Below are 20,381 nucleotides of genomic sequence, written 5' to 3'. Positions count from 1 at the left end.
TCTCCCATCTCCATTGCCATATGTAAATGCAGGTGACAATAACAGTACCTGCACCCTGGGATTGCCGGGAAGATTGTTTGGGATAATCCATGCAGAGTGCCCAGAGATCCTAATTAAATTCAGGTAATTATTAATGGTATCCACCCAAAGAAGGATACCCAGCTGCTTGAGCCACCTTCAGGGGAGGCAGCCCTCTGTTTCCCCAAGGGGAGGAAACCCAGTCACTGTCCAATCCATGGCTTAGGTCCAAACTGCAGATGGGGACACTGTGGTCAGAAGGTTAAGCCATTTGCCCAGGGTCTCCTCTGGGAGGCCATGCCAGGAAGTGGGGGAAGAGGGGGCTAAAAATGGAGGGAGGTCAAGCTAAGTGAGGAGGTATGGAGATGGGAGCTGTGAGAACAAGGACAGGACTTGCCTGCCTCCCCAGAGGTTCCAACATTAGCTCTACATCAGTTACCCTATTTCTCACAACAGCCCTGAAAGAGGGGTGGTATTGTCTCCATTTTTCAGATGGGGAAACTGAGGTTCAGATAGAGGGAGTGATTTGCCCAGGGCCACACAGCAAACCCAGTGGCAGAGGGAGGACTAGAATTCCAGTTGCCTGCCTTACGAGCCTGGGTTCTCAGGGCCAGCACAGCCCCTCCCAGAGCTTCTGCCCCTTCCCTCCCTGTTGGCTTCTCTCCTACCTTGAGGCTGACATCGGGGCTGCCCTGGACCAGGTCAGGGCAGCTCTGGCCACCCCAGGGCCTGGAAAGGAAGCACAGGGGGAAGCTGGGTGAAGCAGCTTCCTCCTATCCTAGTGGCCCTCCCTGCCCCTCTTCTCTCAGGGTCCACAGTAGAACAAGCTCCCAAAACCTTGTGGGGAAGGTCTATGTGGCAGCCTCCATCCAGAGCTGTCCACTCCACCCTCAGAGGCAGAGAAAGAGATGGGGCTGGGTTTGAGGCCAAAATGAAAACTGGGCCTGTGTCGGGGCCAGAATATAAAGAAAGGCCAGTGCTCTGATAATTCAATAGCCTACCCCTTGCTGAGGCCCTCCTGTTTGCCCACTTTAGCACTGGGCATTGGGCATCCCAGTAATCATGGATGATAGATATTAGTACCCCCCCATTTTTCAGATAAGGAAACTGAGGCCCAGAGAGATGAAGTGACTTGTCCCCAGTCACACAGATGGTGAGCCTTGCAGTTAGGATCCTAGAACTCTCCCACTGCAAAGGCTATTTGGACTCTTAATCACTGCACAAAGGTAGCTAAGATGCAGAAGTGCTTTGCTCCCCTCCTCTGTCTTCTGCTCCCTATCCCAGGCAGTCAGCAGAGATCGGAGGCCTGTGCCTAAATGCCAGGGTCCAGTTCCTACAGCTGGTGAGAACTGAGCCCAGAACACACATGGTATATGTCATCACACTGACCCGGGAGCCTGCCCCATCCCTGACTCACCTGCACCTCCAACCCCACCTCCTCCCGAGTGATTGGGGAGAGCAAGGGGCAGTGCCACCTGGGCCTATGGGGCAGCTTTCTGCCAGACAGGGTAAAGGGGGAAGGTGTGTCTGCCAGGCAGAGACAAGCAGGGCACTGGCAGGGCGGGGGCACCCTCGGGCTCCCAGGCTTCCAGGCATAGGGTGGCTAGGGGTGAGAGAGCAGTACAAACCCCGCCCCTCACTCTGCCCTCACCACACTCCACCCCCTCCCAGGGCTGCAGGCTGAAGACAGCAGTGTCACGATAAGATCAGAACAAATTGCCAGGTAACTTAACAGACACACAAACACCCCCTGTGCCTGGAGCAATCCCCACACAGTCTGCCCCCCAACCATTCAGCTCTGCTTTTTCCTTTCATTCAAACATCAGATGCCCTCAGCTCGCAGAACCGGAGAGGCGATGCAGTTCACTCAAGGTGACAAGGCTAGTGGCATGTAGAGTTGGGACCGAGCTCTGTCCCCTGGTTTGCAGCCAGCAGTCTCTCCAGGCAACAGAGTAGCACAGTGTTTTGGCACACGGGCTTTGGAGTCACACTGCTTAAGTTTGTATCCTGGCTCCACCATTTCTGGGCTGTGTGACTATAGTCAAGTGACTTCACCTCTCTGAGCCTCCATTTCCTTATCTGAATCACATAGAATAGCTACCCTAACTAGGGTTGCTTGGAGGATTAAATGAGAAAATCCAGGTAAAGCACCAAGCGAGCACTGAATACAGGTTTATTGTTAAACAGGTGTGGGGCGGGGTTGGGGGAATGACAGGAAAACCTCTCCGTGGCATCTAAGGGCCACTCCCGAAACCTGTCATTCTCGATGACGAAAGGACATGGAGACCAGAGGTAAATAAGCCTGTGATGTGAGAATCAAAGTCCAAAGGGACAGGAAGAACTATTACATCTGCTTTGAATACGTGTCCAGAGAGGAAATCATTGTTTGCAGACCTCCTGCTTGACTTAGGAAATTGTAAAAGTTGTTTTAAAGTTTGAAAAGATCACAAGGATATTAAAGTGACTGTTTTCACAATCATATCCAAAGTCATGGTACACTGACACCCATATTTTTATGCTCCGAGACACTCATACACGCTTATTTGAACACTTACTACACTCTAAGGCACACACACATGCACGCACATATACACACAACCCCCCCTGACCCTGGGGCGCGCTGCCCCACCAGGCCCTCCTCCAGCTCCCCCTCACCTATCCCGGGCTCCGGTCTCCTCCGGGGTCTCCTTCCCCCTGCGCTCCCTCCGGCCCCCCAGCCTGGCCAGGAGGCTGGCCAGGCGGGACCCCAGACTCCCTCGCCGTTTGGCCATGGCAGGGGCTGGACCCGGGGCACCGGCCGTCGCGGCACCAGAAGCTCCGGGCCGCGGGGGCCACCCGGATCCGCTGCATTTGAGGACAAACACCTCCTCCGGCCCGCCCCCCCTGGGCAAACAGGGGCGCTGCCCGCAGTCCGTGCAGGCGGGGGACGACCCAGATGCTGCCCACTCCCCGGGGTGCGGAATGCGCTCTGCAGGGGACCGCCCCCACCCCAACCCGGACAGCAGCCCCCGGCACGCGCCGCGCGAGCCCACAACTCCCAGAGCCCCTGCGCTCAGCCGTGTCGCCGCTACTTCTTCGGGCCTCTGGAGGCGCCAGAGGTGCGGGCAGCCCTGACCCAGGACCTGCAGAGGTGGGCGGGGAAAGAGGGGCGCGGGGGCAGCAGGGTCCGGGAGGCGGGGCTGAGCCAAGGGGCTCCACCCAGGAGTTGAAGTTAGAACCTAAGGGCCGGGTCTGCGGCTTGAAGCGGGAGTGGGCGGGGCCTGCGTCCGGTGGGCGGGGCCTAGCTCGAGGGGGCGGCAGCTGGGGCAGAGCCAAAGGGGTGCCGTGCGGGCTTGGAGAGTGCACCTTAATTATTGTTGGGGGCTGTTTTGTCATTGCCCTGCCTTGATGGGTTCCCTGTGAGGGTTTCATTCTCCGTCCTAGTAGCACCTAAGACAAAGGGCAGGCCGCGTGGCCCTAAGACTCCCCTGTCCAGCACCCGCAGGGTGTGAAAGGTGCTTCCTGCTGAAAGCAGGCTGGGGAACCCTTCCATTCAGACCTCTGGCTGAACATTACTGCTATTATTTAATAATAGCGACCATTTATTATGTGCCTACTATAAGGCCAGCCACTGTACTAGACCCAGAAAGGTGACATAACCTGCCGATTGTCACTAGCACTGTGGCGTGGCAGGGTAGGAGCCTGTAGGACCCCAGGGATAGGGCTTTAAGTGACTAAACCTGCCTCCTTCCTCCTGTCCTCTCCCTCAAATCTAGACCAGGCTTCCACCTGCCTAGGACACTCCCCTGGGTGACACTGGACACTGAGCACAACACCTTCTTCCGGATCCTGTATTTCTTCCCGGCTCCTTGTCCCAGTGACTGGCAGTGTCATCCACTCTAGCACCGGAACCCCCACATTCAGTTAATTCCTGAAGCCTATTGGCCCTGCCTCAGACAGGCTCCCAGATCCATCTCCTTGACTTCGTCCCAACTGTACTAATCCAGACTAAAATCTCACACTGAGGCTCCGCTGACAGCCTCTTAGTGGACTCCAGGCCTTGAGGCAGTTTTGTCCTTCTCCGACCCATCCCCTGTGACCTTCCTGAAACACCAATCTGATCTGTTCACCACCTCTCCAAATTTCACAGTGTGGTATTCAAGTTTCTTCCAGAACTTTCCAGCTACTTCTTCCTCTGCCAGCCACCCAGAATTGTCCTTCAGCTTCTCAGAACTGTTTACCATTCCCAACACATCCCAGGCTCCTTCCCTTTGGGGGTTGAGTTCATCCTTCTCATCTGCTCCCCACCCCATCCCTCTGGCTGCACAGCTGCCCACCGCGTGTGAGCCCTATGAGAGGGAGTAAAGGGAAGAGGTCCTCTCTGCTCCTGTGCCATCTCATGATCCTATGCCTTGTGCATGGGCCCTGAGAGATGAGGGAAAGTCCCACTTTCTCCCCTGCAGGAGCTCGTGGGACAGACGGGATTCTTGGAACAGGACACACCTGAGTTTGAATCACAGCTCTGGTGCTTGCTGTGTCAACACAGGCAAGTTGCTCAGCTTCTCTGAGTCTGTTGGCTTGTCTGTTAAATGGGAATAATAATTTCTACCCTTCAGGGTATTATGATTTAATTGCTGTTATATGATCAGTGGTGGTTTTTCGAATTAACTCTGGTGGTGGTGTAGCAGGGAGCAAGGGAGGGGCCAGAGGCACAGAGATGGCAGCTAGTGCCAGGCCCTGACCTATTTGGGCAGCTCAGCCTGGCTGTGAGGTCCCAGGAAGGCAGAGGAAAAGAGGGAACCTTGGGGTGGAGGAGTTAGAGTGGTGTTAAAAGTGCTATCAGGAGTGCCAACCAGAGTCAGAGTGGGCCCAGCTGAGACCTGGTGGACACAGGTGGAGCCAGAGGCCAATCCAAAACAAAGTGGCAAAGAATGAGCATTCATTGTGTGCCTGGGCTGCTGGTACCACCTGGGTAGGGCCGCGCTGCTTGGGGTGACAGCATGGCCTAGGCATCTAACTTTTGTTTCTATCTGCTGGGAAAAGTCGGGCTGGCTTGGGAGACGTCATGGAAGGGTACAGGTAGGTGGTGAGTAGGCAGTGGGAGAGCCCCTCTAGTCTGTGGGACTGGAAACAGGCAAGAAGGTAATCAGGCTAAGTGACCAAGAACTCCTTCATCTTTGGTGGCTTTGTGGCCTGGAGATCAGTCCCCACTCGGGAAGTTGATTGACAGCCTCCCCCCCCCCCCAACTGTGCTCTTCCTCCAGCTGCCTTTGGAGGCACATGAGGGCTCCTGGAATAGCAGAAATCTTCATAGAATGATAGATCTGGAAGAGATCTTTTAGTCCAATGCCCCCATTTTACAGGTGGAGAAACCGAGACCCTAGAAGGAAAAAGTTGGACAGCAAGCCAGCAGACAGGATTATAACCTAGGCCTCCTGCTTCCAAGGAAGTGCCCTTTCCCACCTGATGCTTCCCCTCCAAATCACCATGGGTGGTGGCATGGAGAATACCTGAAATATTTGAGGAGCTCCTCTGAGACTGCAGAGAGAAAGGCCATCAGGAAGTTCCCACTCCCCAGGCTCTTTGCTCGTTCTGCCCTGCCTGTTGTTCCGCTCAGATTCTGCCTCTGCCCTGCACTCTGCACCCCTCCTTGGCTCTTTGCCGTCTGTGATAACTGGTCCTGGCACATGGGGGACATCACGCTCCTGGGCCATGAGTGGACACTGACATCCTTGGATCTCTTCCTTTGCATGCCCACAGGGAGCCTCAGGTCCTGGCATGTCAGAGGGAGGTGTGCACCCCACCTGAATGTGGCAGGGTGGCAGAGAGGAATGGTGGGCAGCAGCAGAGAAACTTCTAGATAGGTGGCTGGAACATGTCCAAAGAGGATAACCTGTTGTGTGCTTGGCAATGTGGTCTGTGCCTTAAGGAGCTGGGGATCTGCCCTTCCATCTGCAAGCTGAGGTGGAGAACCAGGTCCCAGGTGGGTCAGACAGGGAGTGGAAGCCAAACCCAGCCTTGAGTTAGACGGCTGCAGCCAGCTACCCCATGCACAGGCAGCACTAACTCTTGCAGGCTGTGTCCCCTGACCTGCTCCCAGAAGGGCCATGGGCTTTGGCAAATACACGGGGGCTTCCCCCTGCACTGTTGACGCTTAGGAGGTTTCAACTCATCATAGAGAAAATCCTTTAATTGCTCTGTCCCTGTCCCCTCCCCTGGGCCTTCCTGGCACCACCACTCAGGTTGGCTGCCCTTGCTTCCCCTGGGGTGCTGAGGACACCTTGTCTTTGCCCATGTCCCAGCCTATCTGCCTCTCTGAGGGTGCTGCCACGAGATTGCGTGCCCCCCTGCGCCAGGGGGCAAGATAGGTGAGGGAAGCCAGGGGCAGGTGGGTGTGAGCTTGGCTGCAGGGCTGCGGTGCATGCAGCCGGTGGTGCAGCTTCAGGTGAATGTGCTGGGTGAAGCAGCTCTGGCAGACGCTGCACTGGAAGGGCCGGGTCCCCGAGTGCAGGCACAGATGGGTCTTGAGGTTGCTGGAGCTGCTGAAGCGCTTGTGGCACACCTGATGGGGATGGTCACTGGTGTCAGCTCTGCCCAGTCGGCTGGCTTGGGATCTCCACTCCTCATCCCCATCTTGGCAGCACCCCTCTACCCCCTTGCCTTCCTCCCTTGTCAATGCAGGCCCAGAAGCTTCCACCTACTGATTTCTCCCTGGCATCTTGGAGACAGGCAAAGCTGGGTTAATATCTTGGTTCTTTACTCTCTATATGACTTGCACACCTTATGGATAACACCTGACTATTAATACCTAACTTCATAGGAACAGTGGGCTGAGTGGGAGAGCCATGTCGGTGGATGTAGTTAACCTCACCGGGTGTTGCCACATGCTGGGCATTGTCCAACCTGATGGGTATCTCTGGGCTCATATCATCTTCCCCAGGACCCTATGACTAATTCCTACTACACCTCCTGTATGACAGTGAGAAAGCAGAGGTTCAGAGGAGGGAGACCACCAGCTCAAGGTCACACAGCAAGTCAGAGGCAGAGCTGGGATTTGAATCCAGGCAACCTGACTGTGTAGCCCCGACTCAAACCATCACACAGCCTTCATTTCTGCCTCTGTACAATAGGGAAAGGACCCCTGCCTTTCTGACTTCCCAGGGTTGTGGTGAGGCTTGAAGAGAGGGAGCTGCCAGTAACCTCATGATCTGTCCACTCTGGTACTTTGCATACACTATGGGAGGTAGGTAATGGGGGTCTATTCCCAGGAAGACCAAACTTCACTATTCTCCCGACACAGAGACACATCTCTATTCCCCACCCCAGTCCCTGGGAGTGACCTAGCCCCTCCAGGCTGAGAGGTGTCGCCCCTTCCCCCATGCCTTGCAGCTTCCTTCCCCTCTCCTTCCTTCCGCCCCTCCATTCCTGTCTCCACTTGCTCAGGAAGTCCCAGGGATGCCAGCTGCGGGTGCATCACTCAAGGGGCTTGGAACCCCCTCCAGTGTGTAGCCTTAGCCCTTGGGGGTGCAGGGGAGGGGGAGGGGGGTCTCACCGGGCACTCGTGGGGCCGCTCCCCGGTATGCACCAGGTGGTGCTTCTGCAGGTGAGCGAGCTGGGTGAAGCTCTTTTGGCACAGATCACACTGGAACGGACGCTCCCCGCTGTGCACGCGCAGATGGACCTGAGCCAGGTGGGAGAGAGGCTGCCAGCTGCTCAGAGCCCCTGAGCAGGGTCTGGGATCCCCACATCTTTGTCCAAGTCCCCACTAGATCTCTTTTTTTGGCATCAAGGCCTATCACTACCCAAGACCCCCTACCCCATTTCTGCTGTCGTGTAGGAGAAGAGATAGCAGTGGTCAGGTATATCCTGGTGCAGTGCTACTCGAAGCAGCATCAGCATCACCTAGGAGAGCTAGGTGTCTTGTTAGAAAAACAGATTCTCAGGCCCCGCCCCAGACGGGCCGAAATAAAAATCTCTTGGGGGTGAAGCTTAGGAATCTGCTTGTTTAGTAGCTTTCCAGGTGACTTGGGGCTCATTACAGTTTAAGAACTCCTGCCCTAGGGGACCCAGGAGGGTTGAATTCCCCAATAATTGATACTTTTGCTCAACTTCAGTGAGTGCCAACTTGCCCAGAACATCACGGTTCTGCTAACACCAAAATGTCCCCATGTTGCCCCCTGCTGGACGATGCCACCAACAGCACCAGCACTAATGCGTGGGATCCTCTTGAAAAAGGTTGGTTGTCAGGTCTGTGGTCTAAACTCACTAAATGTACCCCTTCCCTGCACCTGACCATCAATGAAATAAATAACAAGCTTGACTGGGAATCCAGAAAGGATGGTTGTTGAGGAAAGCGCTTTGCTGTAGATATTGGAAGACTGAGATCAGGACTAATTCCACCATTAAATCGAAGTAACTTTGGGGAGCCCTTCCCCTTAGGATACTCAGTCCCTTCCCTCTTTAACTGAAATGGTATGTTCTCACAGATAGCCTTTTAGGGTGGAGACGACTTTTGTGGCCTTCTAGATCTCCTCCCTATGAATGAGGATGGTAGAGTCCAGAGGGACCCAATGAACGATCCAAGGTCACATGGCCAAAGAGGCTGCCCAGGAATTCCTTCTAGCTGTAAGGTCCTTGATTCTAGAGGCAGGATGGGAAGGAGGTGTCACCGAAGGATGTTGTGGGGAGCAGCAGGACCCAGGAGGCAGATACCTTGAGGTTGGACAGCTGCCCGAAGTTCTTGCTGCACACGTTGCACTCATACAGGATTTTGCCATTCCGTTTCTTCAGCGGGTAGGGCAGAGCCTTGGTGCCTGTCCGGGAGCCCGGTGGGGCCTGCTTGGCTGGAGCCACCCTGCTGGTAGGCTCCAGTCCTGGGGAGCAGATCCGGACAGCTTTAGGGCCTGGATTCCAGGCCTGGGGGGGCAGGGCTTGGCCAGAGGCTTGGAAGGCCCATGGGGAGGGAAGCAGGGTCTCCCCCCAGGCTCTGTGGTGCTCAGGGTCATTGGCGGCCACCAGCACCCCAGGCACTGCCATGGTGGGGCAGGTGGTATCTTGGGGCAGTATGAAGAGATGGGGGCATTGGACAGAAGGTAGGGCTCCGTAGGTGAACAGGTAAGGCGGAGGCAGAAGGAGCGGGTAGAAGGGGTGGAGGTGGAGTGGGAGCTCCTTGGAAATGGGGGCGGGAGGGGGGTAGGGACAGAAAGCTGAGGAACTGGGATTCTTTTTATTCTGACAGGGAGTTGGGGAAGAGCTGTTGTGATGGGAGGAGGATGGGCAGGGGCTGCCCTTGCTAGCCCTTTCCGGCTGGCTTTTCGTCTTGTCGCTGCTTGGCGGGGACTTGGCCGTGAGTTTCTCATCATCGGTGGAGCTGGCATGCGGCCCTGGTGGCTGGTGCTCTGAGCAGGAAAGGGAAGACAGATCAGGCCCCCCAGCCTGGGGAAACCACTGCTCCCCAACAAGCCCACCGAGATCAGGGAATGGGGAAGGGCTCCAGCCTGCAAAGCTGCTGGGTGACTTGGGCAAGGCACTTCCCTCCTCTGGGCTCCAGTTTCCTGGGTTGCAGTGGCACTTGCTACTAAGCTGCTAGGTATTTCTGTAGGGCTTATCAATGTCAGGGAGATAAAAGTTTCAAGAAGCCTATTAGACCTGCAGGTGAAGTCAAGTGGGCAGCAGGATAAAGTGGTTTGGAGTTTAAAGGAGAGGTCTGAGCTGGAGACGTAAATGTGGGTACCAAAGGCTTCGATGAGATAAAAATAAAAGTGATGCTAGATCACTAGCCACTAGCCACATGTGACTATTTAAATTTAAATTAATTAAAATAAATACAATAAAAATTCAGTTTGTCCTGTTTCAAGTGTTCAATAGCTACAGTCTTGGACAGCACAGATATAGAACATTTCCATCACTGCAGAAAGTTCTATGGAAAGAAGAGGAGAGGAGAGAAGGGAAGGAAGGGAAGAGAAGAGGGTTCTGGGCTGAGTCTGGAACACACTAATTTTAGGAGGAAAATAGAAGAAGAGCCAGTGAAGAAGCCTGAGATGCAACAGCCAGTGGGGTAGGAGTAAAGCCAGAAGTGATATAAAGTAAAATATTAAAAAGGAAAAAAAAAGTTAAAAAGCAGATCCATAAACATCATCTCATTGGAGCCTCATTTATTCACTTAACCGTCTTTACTGAGCTCCTCTGTTCTGTTCTCTGTGCTGGGATCCCAGAAATAAAGGACACAGCAGGATAGTCCCTGATTTTCTGGAGGTCATGGTCACATGAAGAAATGGTGTATCACAATACAAACCTTGGAAGAGGGGTAGAGATGTGATCCCACTTTATGGATGAAGAAACTGAGGTTCAGAAAAGGGTAGTGATGTGCCCAAAGCCATAGAGCTAGAAAGGGCAGAATCAGGACTCCCAGTCCAGTGTTCTCATAATAAGGTCCCTTCTAGTTCAGGCATTCTAGGCAGGCAACGTGCCATCCCCAACCCCCATGACTTTGGCTATACTTAGACCAGGTCCAATACCCATGACCAAGAAGGGCGCTGCCCTCCCCTTCTGGCTCAGGTGTCACCACCTTGAAAGTCCCCTGCACCCACAGGACAGAATTCAGGCCAAAATGTGGACGTAAAGTGTGCCTGAGTTTCCGTCCTCACCAATGTCACTGAATCCTCTCCCCCTCCCATCTCTAAACATAACAGTGCCCCCCACCTCTAGCCTCCACCAAGGGGCAGCGCCTTGCCCTGGCTTACTCATGCTCAAGGTGTCATCTCGGAGACCCTGCAGGGCTGTGCCCAGGGATGCTGGCTGCAGGCTGCACAGGTACAGGTCCAGGCCCTGGGGACAGGCCAGCAGGGCAGACTGGGCTGGTGCCAGGGGCATGGGGCATAGCCAGCTGGCACAGGACAGGCCATGGGTATCCACTGGGTCTGGCAGCGGTCTGCAGGCTGAGAAGACCTGGAAGGCAGTGGGCAAGGGGCTTGGGGGCTGGTGGCTGGGACTCCTGGGTCCCTGGGATGGTTCCACCCTGAGTTTGGTTTCCAAATGGGGAGAAGTTAAGCCTCCTCCCCCCTAACCCCCGCTCACGTCTGTCACTCAGATGGCTTCCCCTTTGCCCACACAAAGTCTTCTTTCCCCAAGGACTTTCTCACTCTCCCCCTAACACCAAGGATTGCCCGTCCCCCCTCCACAGGACCCCTCATCTAGCCCCATTCCCCACCCACCTCCATTTCTGACCACCCTGGCCCACCATGTCTTATACCATCTATTGTGTTTTGAGTGGAGTCAAAGTAACTTGGGGAAAATCCTCATCAAAGACTGTAAACCCCACAGGAGGGCCCTGAGCCTCCCCTCCCACTAAGGCCCAGGGCCATGGTCATACCAGTCAAGCTTTCTGCATGGCTCTACCCCTTCTCAATCCCCACAGGAGAGTCTGGGCCCCTGGAGCATGGAAGAGGGTCTCCAGCACCTCAAGGGCACATCCCTGTGATGTGCCTGGGTTAGGGAGAGCTTAGGACCAGGGGAGAATGGGGCTTTTTGTCCCTTCAGATGTTCCCCTCTTCCTCCTAACTTCCTCTCCTACCACAAGCAGACTGACCTCTAAGATAGGGTAGGGACCCCACCTCACCTGGTCGCCTTGGCAAAACTGGAAGTCCAGGCTGGGGGATGGGGAGCTCCCTGTGCCCCCCAGGGGCTTGGTCATGTGGCCACACCCCAGTTCTGGGGCTGGTTCTCCCTTCATGCCCCCACTACCTGCTGAGAAGACAAGTCAGACACAGGTGAGCAGGAAAGATTGGATCTAGGGCTGACCGTCCTAACCAACACGCTCTACAATCTCCAGCCAGATAGTTCTCTTCGTGTCCTCAGTTTCCCTATCTGCAAAATGGGGGAGTTGGGTGGGTTGATATGTAAGGACATTTAGAAGCCAATGACATTCTCCTGGTAGGTGGAGAAAGGGATTGATGGAGGCTAGCCACTCAGAGGTGAGGAGCTGGACTGATGCCCAGATCAGGAGAGAAGAGAGGAAGGTCCTTGTGGGAGGACTTAAGTGAAATATGAGTTCTGAGGGAACAATCTAGATCTCCCCAGAGTCATGGGAAGGGTCCATGCCAGCCAGGAAGGGTCCATGACCACCAATCAGAAGCTCATCACCAGGGAGAGCCTTAACATTCTAGCTCATCTAGACAGCTTTCCTGGGCAGCTGAAGAGACCTTGCTGTCCTGCCACCCAGACTGCCCTGGGTTCAGCTCCCTCGCCAGGGACACAGCCTGAGAGAGTGGGCTAGGACTTCTCAGGTGCTCGAGTGGCCTGCCTCACTCATCAGGAGACCACCCTGAGATCTCAGCTGTCTGCTCATTCTCCACCATCTTCCCTTTAAGGCCCCACAGCACAGAGATCATCTCAGCCCTGCAAGTGCCCCAGGACAACTTCCCCTCCCCCTCAGAAGCCATCTTTCCCTCCTTGACCCCAAATACCCTTCGCACCCCAGCATCCTCGTTCCAGTGTCTCATTCCTCCAAAACCCCTTCTCCTTCCTGTCTTTCCTGACTCTTCCCAACCCAGGCTCAAGTCTCAAAGCAAATCCTATGGCCCCCCAAAGTGCCGCCTGTGTTAGGTCTTTACCTGACTCTGCAGCAGTCCCCACAGGCTGGGGAAGGGAGGACGGTGGGCAGCTGGGCAGGTGGGCAGCAGCTGCCTGTGGCTGAGGCTTCTGTGGGTGTGAGAGATGACAGGAAGATGCTACATTTGAAGTTGCCACAAATAGAAAGGAAGAGGGGAGCTGGTAGGCAGGCTTGGGGGCCCTATGAGACCGGACCAGGGGAGCCACCCACCCAGCCTTCCACCTACCTGTGGCAACTCAACAGGGCAACATGCTCCTCTTTGGAGTGCAATGGACTGGGGCTACTGGGATTTCAGTGTATGGGGCGGGCACGGGGGGAGTTATCTCTGGTTCTCAGAGAGCCCAGAGGGCTGAGCAGGAGGGGGACAAAGTAGGGTTCAAAGCCTGGGGCTGAGGTCCTTGTGGGGGTGGGGGCTGAGCTGAGAAGAGACAGGCTGTGATAGTGACAGGCAGGACGCGAACCAGCAACACAGAAGGATGTGGGGTGACACAGAATAGGACAGGACTCTGATCTCCCAGAGCAGAGGCCCCGGATGTAGCAAACACATCTTCCACCTTCTTGTCCTAACTCTAAAGTCCCTATCCAGGAAAATCCCTTCTATCCTCTAATCTAGATAGAAAGCTGAGGCCCTGAGAGGGCTAGAGATAATTCAAGAGCTGTGCGAGATGGGTTTAAGGCATAACTAGATACCAGAGGAGGCCTCAGAGCCAGGAAGGGACTTTTTAGGCTGAGCAATGTCATTATTCCCTGTGAGCAGGGGAAGGGACAGTACCCTGAGGGCCAGCACAAGTTCTGCCCAGACGGTGAGTCTGAGATGCACCGCGCCGGCCCAGTGTGACACAACCCAGCCAGTCCTTTAAGTCCCCTGCAGCCACGCCATCCAGGTGGCCCTGGGGCTGCAACTCACCTCCACTGTGGTCTCCCATCACTTCCTACCAATTTTTTGCCCACATAACAGACCCCCCACCCCCCACCATGTCTGTGAGCATCTCAAGGACACAGAGCACTGTCTATTCATCTTTGTTTCCCATGTAGACACTATAAAAGTCAAAAGGGCCAGAGGCTTAATTCTAACCTCCCTCTGCCCAGAACACAATGTGAGCCCATGATGTTCCATTCTGAGGAGCGGCGCAAGAAGGCAGGTCAGTGACATGGTGACGGTGCCTCATCCGGCTTCCAGGGCAGCCTACGAGGTCACCCAGTCCTCACTGGACTGGTTCTAGGATGTGATTTTTGGCTGGGGTCCTGGCTGTTCCCATCTTCCCTTGATCCATTCCATTCTCCAAGTCTGGCTCTGCAGCCTTCTCAGAACTTCTGGGAGCTTCTCCAACATCTTTTCAATAAATCAGTAAATTCCTTTTATGCTTAAATCCTCCTGAAACTGTTCCTATAGCTTACAACCAAGAATCCTGCATCATGCTTGCTCAGAACAGGCGGATAAAGCAATAGAGCTCAGGCTAGAATATTTCAAAGATCAGAGTAAACAGTTGCATTTCTTATGTGCCCAGCAGTGTCCTAAGGGCTTCAAAAGCTTTATCTCATTAAGTCTTCACAACCAGCCTATGTGGTTAGTTTTATTAGTCCCATCGTGAAGGAACAGAAGCTCAGAGAGAGTAAGCAGCTCACCCAGAGTCACACAGCACAGAGCTAAGGGCTCTTGGCCATGTCAGTCCATCCCCAGTCCCACACCCACTGCCTCATCTCTCTTCCAACATGCCTAGAACAAGCCTTCCCAGCCTTCCCCGCCTTTTTCCAGCTATCCTCTCCTCATCCTTCAGATTAATGGAGGGATCCTCCCACAGCACCCCTTGCAGTCTTGGTCCACCAAAGCTCCATTCCCCCAAAGCTAGAGCCCTCCCGGACTCCCAGGTCACAAGCCTCTCTCCTCCCTAGCCTTGTTGGGAATCACAGAGTGCAGATCTCACTGGACACCCAAGGGAGAGCCCTCCCACACTTCCAGGGAGGATCCACACATACCATTGAGCTCCATCTGTCAATTCCACTCCCTCCTGGCATCACACTCCACCCCTGACTCTCAGAAAAGCCTCTACAACCTCTTGGTTTGAGGGAAAAAAAAAAGGAAAGAAAATGGCCTTGGATAGTTCCAGGTCTTCAGACTTCTGGAAGTCTCCTGGCTTGGCTAGGAAATTTCCTGGGAGGCAGGCTGAGGACACAGTTCCTCAGGTCCCCACCCTTAACAGCCTCTGTCCACCAACCCCTTCCTTGCTCCCATCTTCTGGGCCTCTGTCCTGGCAGCTCCAGGTCCCCTGTGATGTCATAGGCCCAAGTGTGATGTCACTGTGTCCCACATTTCCTGGGGAGGTGGCACAAGGGTAGGACTGTGGCTCCCTAACTGGGGAGCCTGAGCAGATGCCTGGACCAGAAAGAGACCCTGGCCAAGGGAAGTCCTCCACAACCAGCGTGGGTTTGGCAAGTTCTCATGGAGGCAAAGTGGGGGTGAGCTGCCTCCACACATGAGGGGGAGGTTAGGGAGACCAATAAACAGGTGAGCATTTGAAATGGGGGACCAGAGCTGAGGGGGGTCCAAGGGTCCTCAGGCTTCTCAGGCTTACTATACACTTACTTTCTACTTTTTAAGTTGAAAAATAATATGTACTAGCGTGAACATGTCAAACAACAGAGAATATAAAATAAAAAACAGAAGCCTTCCCTCCTTCACAGGGGTCAGTGTGACCTGTTTATAGTATATTCTTCCAGACATTTTTCTATGAACCTACGAACAGATAAATGGACTTCACATTTTTAGTTTTTATACAAAATTGGGATTATACATGACATACTCTTCTGCAACCTTTTCTATCTAACAATCTGCTGTGGTCAACATTTCATGCTGGAACATACATATCTGCCTCCTGCTTTGTTCTGACTGTATAGTGTTCCATTGCATTCCCTGTTGGTGGACATATTTCCTCGTGGTACACACCAGGCTGGAACAGACCTCCGTATAGCGTCAGTATGCACAGTGGTTGAGCATATTAGCTCTGCTAGATTTGAATCCCCACTGTGTGACCTTATGGCAAGTCTCTTTGCCTCTCTGTGCCTCTTTCCTCATCTGTCAAATGGGGATAATACTACTTGCCTCATAGGGTTGTTTTGAGGATTCCTCAAGATGATTCATGTAAAGCCCTCAGAACAGAGCCTGGCACAAAATAGGCACTTAATAAACGTAGGCTAGGATTAATACTGTACATCAACCCTTGCTTAGTTAGGCAAGTATCTGCAAGCTGGGTTCCTAAAAACGTTAAAATTGTGACGGGTATTCCTGGCTCACTTTCGAAGACCGGAATTTGGGCAGCACACTTGGAGAGATTAAACTACATTCAATTTTATTGCTTTACCCATTAACCCCTGGTTGGGGACCCTGCTCTCATTCATGCAGTCTTGCACCCACCCCACCTTACATACCACAAGAATAATAGCTTTCAGCATCTGAGTCCTCATCATGTGCCAGGAACTGCACAAATCGCTAAAACCTGTTTTGTTTCGCTCAGCACCATGACCCTGCCACGTAGATGCCGTTATTCCCACTTTGCAGGCAAGTAAACTGACACTCAGAGAAGGCCTGACCTAAGTTGGGGCTGCAAAGTCCCAGAGGGGAGGGAGAGTGCAGGAAAGAATTCCTTCATAGGAAGGAGGACTATGAAGAGATGAGAAGGGCTTCGGATGTGAGACAGCAGACTCTGGATTCCCTTCAGGGGTTGAAGGAGCCCCCCCAGAAAAATCAAGATGGACAGGCCCAAATTAACGATTGGGGAAATGAACTGCAGAATTAGCAGCTGACACCCTGTAAGCACTCTAAGAATCTGCCCTTCATTCATTCACATATTTACTGATTGCCAACAACATATCAGGCATTGAGCTAGTTGCTACGGATATAGCAGTGAACTTGACCCAGAAACTTGGAGTTTACAGTCCAGCTAGCAGAAGTGAGGTGCAATAGAAAGGGGTGTGCAAACATCAGGGTTTATTATCAGGGTAGGGCTTTGGGGAGAAAAGTAGGGCCTGGGTGTCAGGCTGGCATGGAACCACAGCCAGGAGCCCACTTCCTCCCTGAAAACCTCTAAAATTTCTTTTACCCGTAACCACTGCCACCTCCAACCTTGAGGCCAGTCAGCTGAGCTCCAGGCTCCCCTGGAGCATAGGTCCCGGCACTCTGTTGCATGGATGCTTTTGAATGGTGCCAGAGAAGGCCTCCAGACCAGGAGGAGGTCAGGGACCAGCATGGGCTGAGAAGTTTAAGCAGCTGTGTAGGACGTGACACAGAGGACAGAACTGTGGGTGGGGAGCTCAACCCAGTCCACTGTGCCCTCCTCACCTTACTTTGCTTTGTGGTTGACACCTTCCTCCCTGTGCTTGACATCCGCTTGCTTATCTCCCCGGACAACCCAGCTGTCAGTCTGTCAGGTGCAATGAGTTGGCCCTGGCTTCACACCCCAGGATGGGTAAGAGATCCTGAGATAAGGCGCACCAGCTCTCACATTTGCAGAAGGGGCCTCAAAACTCTTGTATCCTCCCTCTGCATCCACCCACGACCTTCCAATCCTTCTGTAGGCAAAATTGCAGGTATGTCTTCAACTGACATCTGAGCTCATCCCACCCATTCCCCCCATCTCAACCATTCTGAGAAGATAGGAGACAAGGAGAGGTCACTTAGGTGATGTCCTCCTAAGCACTACACAATAGTGCCTGTATGTACATGGATGTCATTTCCAGCATCATGTGGAACAAGCAAAATCGAAGTCCACCTATGTATACCATGCAATAGAATACTATGTAGCCAGGAAAAAGCAGGAGGTAGATTTATTGAGTACCCTCTCTCTACCAAACCTCTTTATAATCATCATCTCATTTAATTTTCCCCCACATCTTGCAAGGTAAGAATTATCAATGTGCTAATTTATAGAAGAGCAAATAAAGCCTCGGCAAGGGTAAGCCAGTCATCATCAACTCAGACGCCTGCAGTGGCCATGCAGTTAACACCAATCAGAACAAGTCTGTGCGCTAGATTCAGCTGCCTCTGCCCAAGATCACACAACCAAGTAAATCTGGTCCAGATTTTTTCATGTTTTCAGCAGTCTCAAAAACATATGACCCCCTCCCCCCACGTGGGACATTGACTCCCGGGGTGTAAATCTCCTTGGCAACATGGGACATGATTCCCAGGGATGAGTCTCTATCCAGCGTGGTGGAATTGAGAAAGGCTTCTTTACCAAAAGGAGGAAGAAAAATGAAACAAAGTTTCAGTGACTGAGAGATTTCAAATGGAGTCAAGCGGTTATTCTGGAGGTTATTCTTATACATTATATAGATATCCCTTTTTAGTTTTTAGTGTATTAGAATAGCTAGAAAGAAATACTTGAAACTGTTGAACTGCAACCCAGTAGCCTTGTTTCTTGAAGATGAGCGTGTAAGTATGTAGCTTATATGGTGTGACTGTGTGATTGGAGAAAACCTTGTGGCTCACACCCCCTTTATCCAGGGTATAGAGAGATGATTAGAAAAATGGGGACAAAAAAGTAAATGAATAATAAGGGGGGATGAGGGAGATGGGTTGTTTTGGATATTCTTTTTTACTTTTATTTTTATTCTTATTTTTATTTTTTTGTTGGAGTAATGAAAATATTCAAAAATTGAACATGGTGATGATGAATGCACAACTATTTGATGAAACTGTGAACAACTGATTGTACACTTTGGATGATTGTATGGTATGTGACTATATCTCAATAAAGTTGAAAGAAAAAAAAGATATGACCCAGATGACTTCACTGGTGAATTCTACCAAACAGTTAAAGAAAACCTAATTTCAATTCTTCATGAACTCTTCACAAAAACAGAAGAGAAAGGAACACTTCCCAATTCATTCTGCGAGACCAATATTACCTTGATACCAAAACTAGGCAAAGAAATGACAAGAAAAGAAAACTGCAGACCAATACTTTGTATAACTATAGATGCAAAAATCCTCAACAAAATATGAGCAAACTGAATCCAGTAACATATAAATACGATTATATCATTACCAAGTAGGATTTATCCCCAAAGTGCAAGGTTGATTTAAAATCCAGGAATCAATTCATATATGAATTATTGTATATTATATTACACTATATCAATAAAATAAAGGACAAAAGACATGCGATCATTTCAACAGATGCCGAAAGCATTTGACAAAACCCAACACACTTTCGTTATAAAAACACTCAACAGACTAGGACTAGAGAATTCCCTCAACCTGATACAAAAAGCACATAGCCAATATACTTAATGGTGAAAGATTGAATGCTTTCCTCCTAAGATCAGGAACAAGAAGAGACTGTAACTCTCTCTACTTTTATTCAATATTTTACTGAAGCTTCTAGTCAGGGCAATTAGTCAAGAAAAATAAACAGATTGGAAAGAAAAAAAGTAGAACTATTTCTAATCACAGGTGCCATCATCTTGTATATAGAAAATCCTAAGGAATCCACAAAAAACTAGTAGAACTAATAAATGAATCCCGCAAATTCGCGTGATACAAGATCAATGAATAGTGCTGAGAAAACTGGATGTCCATATGCAAAAGAGTGAAGTTGTGTGCCTTCCTCACTCATGCACAAAAATGTACCTCCAAAAATGTACCTAAATATAAGAGCTAAGACTGTAAAGTTCTTAGAAGACCATAGAGGAGGAAACTTTCTGGACCTTGGGTTAGGCAAAGCCTTCTTAGATACAACACTGAAAGCAAAGCAACAAAAGAAAAAATAGATAAATTGGACTGCATCAAAATGAAAAACTTTTGTGCTTCAAAGGACACCATCCATCAAGAAAGCGAAAAGACAACCCACAAATGGGAGAAAATTTTTCCAAATCATACATCTGATAAGGAACTTGTGTCCAGAATATATAAAGAATTCCTGCAACTCAGTAATAAAAAGACAACCCAACTAACAATGGGCATAGTATCTGACTAGACATTTCTCCAAAGAAGATAAACAAGTGTTCAATAAACTCATGAAAAGATGTTCAACATCATTAGTCGTTAAGGAAATGCAAACCACAACCACAACGAGATACCACTTCACAACACTGGGATGGCTATAACTAAAACAAAACAAAACAAAACAGAAAATAATGTGTTGATGAAAATATGGAGCACTTGTACCTGCTGGTGGGATAGTAAAATGATGCAGCTACTGTGGAAAAACTTCAGCAATTCTTCAGACTTAAACATCGAGTTATCACGTAACCCAATAATTCCACTCTTAGGTATATACCCAAGAGAATATACCCAAGAGAATTAGGTATATACCCAAGAGAATTGAAAGCATGTGTTCATACAAAAACCTGTACACAAATATTCAAAGCAGCATTATTCATGATAGCTATAAAGTGGAAACAATCCAAATAGCCATCAACTGATTGCTTGATAAACAAAATGTGGTATATCCATACAAAGAATATTATTCATTGCCTAGGGCTGGTGGTTTTGAGAGAAAATGGGGAGTGACTGCTAATGGGTATGGAGTTTCTTTCTAAAGTGATGCAAATATTCTAAAACTAACTGTGGTGATGATTACACTTACCTGTTGAACCTACTAAAAATCACTGAATTGTACACTTGAAATGGGTGCACTGTAAAGTATGTATATTATATCTAGATAAAGCTGCTTAAAAAAGAGAGATGAGTATAGTCCCAGTCCCCTAGCAACTGGAAAACCTTCCTGGGGTTTCCCACATATATCTCCTGCAGCGATGTGAGCTCCAAGAAAGG

The 20,381-nt window shown here is 51.1% G+C and overlaps 2 protein-coding genes across 2 annotated transcripts; both read right to left on the bottom strand.

Annotated features, from left to right (window-relative positions):
- Positions 1-81: 81 nt before the first annotated feature.
- On the bottom strand, positions 82-3,393 carry LOC119514443. Its single transcript, XM_037810206.1, has 3 exons — positions 3,217-3,393; positions 2,674-3,140; positions 82-747 (listed from the first exon to the last, which is right to left on the bottom strand). Exons 1-3 carry the CDS (start codon positions 3,391-3,393, stop codon positions 507-509), a joined length of 885 nt encoding a protein of 294 aa, XP_037666134.1. The 3' UTR covers positions 82-506.
- A 2,538-nt stretch (positions 3,394-5,931) lies between these two features.
- On the bottom strand, positions 5,932-12,644 carry ZNF683 (zinc finger protein 683). The gene is made up of 6 exons (XM_037818156.1): positions 12,609-12,644; positions 11,615-11,742; positions 10,740-10,944; positions 8,710-9,395; positions 7,550-7,678; positions 5,932-6,559 (listed from the first exon to the last, which is right to left on the bottom strand). The coding sequence occupies exons 2-6, from the start codon at positions 11,726-11,728 to the stop codon at positions 6,236-6,238; spliced, it is 1,458 nt and encodes a 485-aa protein (XP_037674084.1). The 5' UTR covers positions 11,729-11,742; positions 12,609-12,644; the 3' UTR covers positions 5,932-6,235.
- Between the last annotated feature and the right edge of the window lie 7,737 nt (positions 12,645-20,381).

This window comes from Choloepus didactylus, chromosome 2 (assembly GCF_015220235.1).
Source record: "Choloepus didactylus isolate mChoDid1 chromosome 2, mChoDid1.pri, whole genome shotgun sequence".
In the NCBI taxonomy this organism is placed as follows: domain Eukaryota; kingdom Metazoa; phylum Chordata; class Mammalia; order Pilosa; family Megalonychidae; genus Choloepus; species Choloepus didactylus.
Note: the sequence above shows the minus strand (reverse complement) of the source record. Positions and strands in the feature narration are given on the sequence as shown.

Excerpts from the sequence above, each read along its gene's own strand:
- ZNF683 (XM_037818156.1), bottom strand. The coding sequence starts at position 11,728 with ATGAAGGGAGAACCAGCCCCAGAACTGGGGTGTGGCCACATGACCAAG. Across the intron at positions 7,679-8,709 it reads GGCAGCTGTCCAACCTCAAG|GTCCATCTGCGCGTGCACAG; the intron begins GTATCTGCCTCC and ends CACCTGGCTCAG. Across the intron at positions 6,560-7,549 it reads AGCGGCCCCACGAGTGCCCG|GTGTGCCACAAGCGCTTCAG; the intron begins GTGAGACCCCCC and ends CATCCCCATCAG.
- LOC119514443 (XM_037810206.1), bottom strand. The coding sequence starts at position 3,393 with ATGACAAAACAGCCCCCAACAATAATTAAGGTGCACTCTCCAAGCCCG. Across the intron at positions 3,141-3,216 it reads GTTCTAACTTCAACTCCTGG|GTCCTGGGTCAGGGCTGCCC; the intron begins GTGGAGCCCCTT and ends CCACCTCTGCAG. Across the intron at positions 748-2,673 it reads GAGACCGGAGCCCGGGATAG|GCCCTGGGGTGGCCAGAGCT; the intron begins GTGAGGGGGAGC and ends CTTCCTTTCCAG.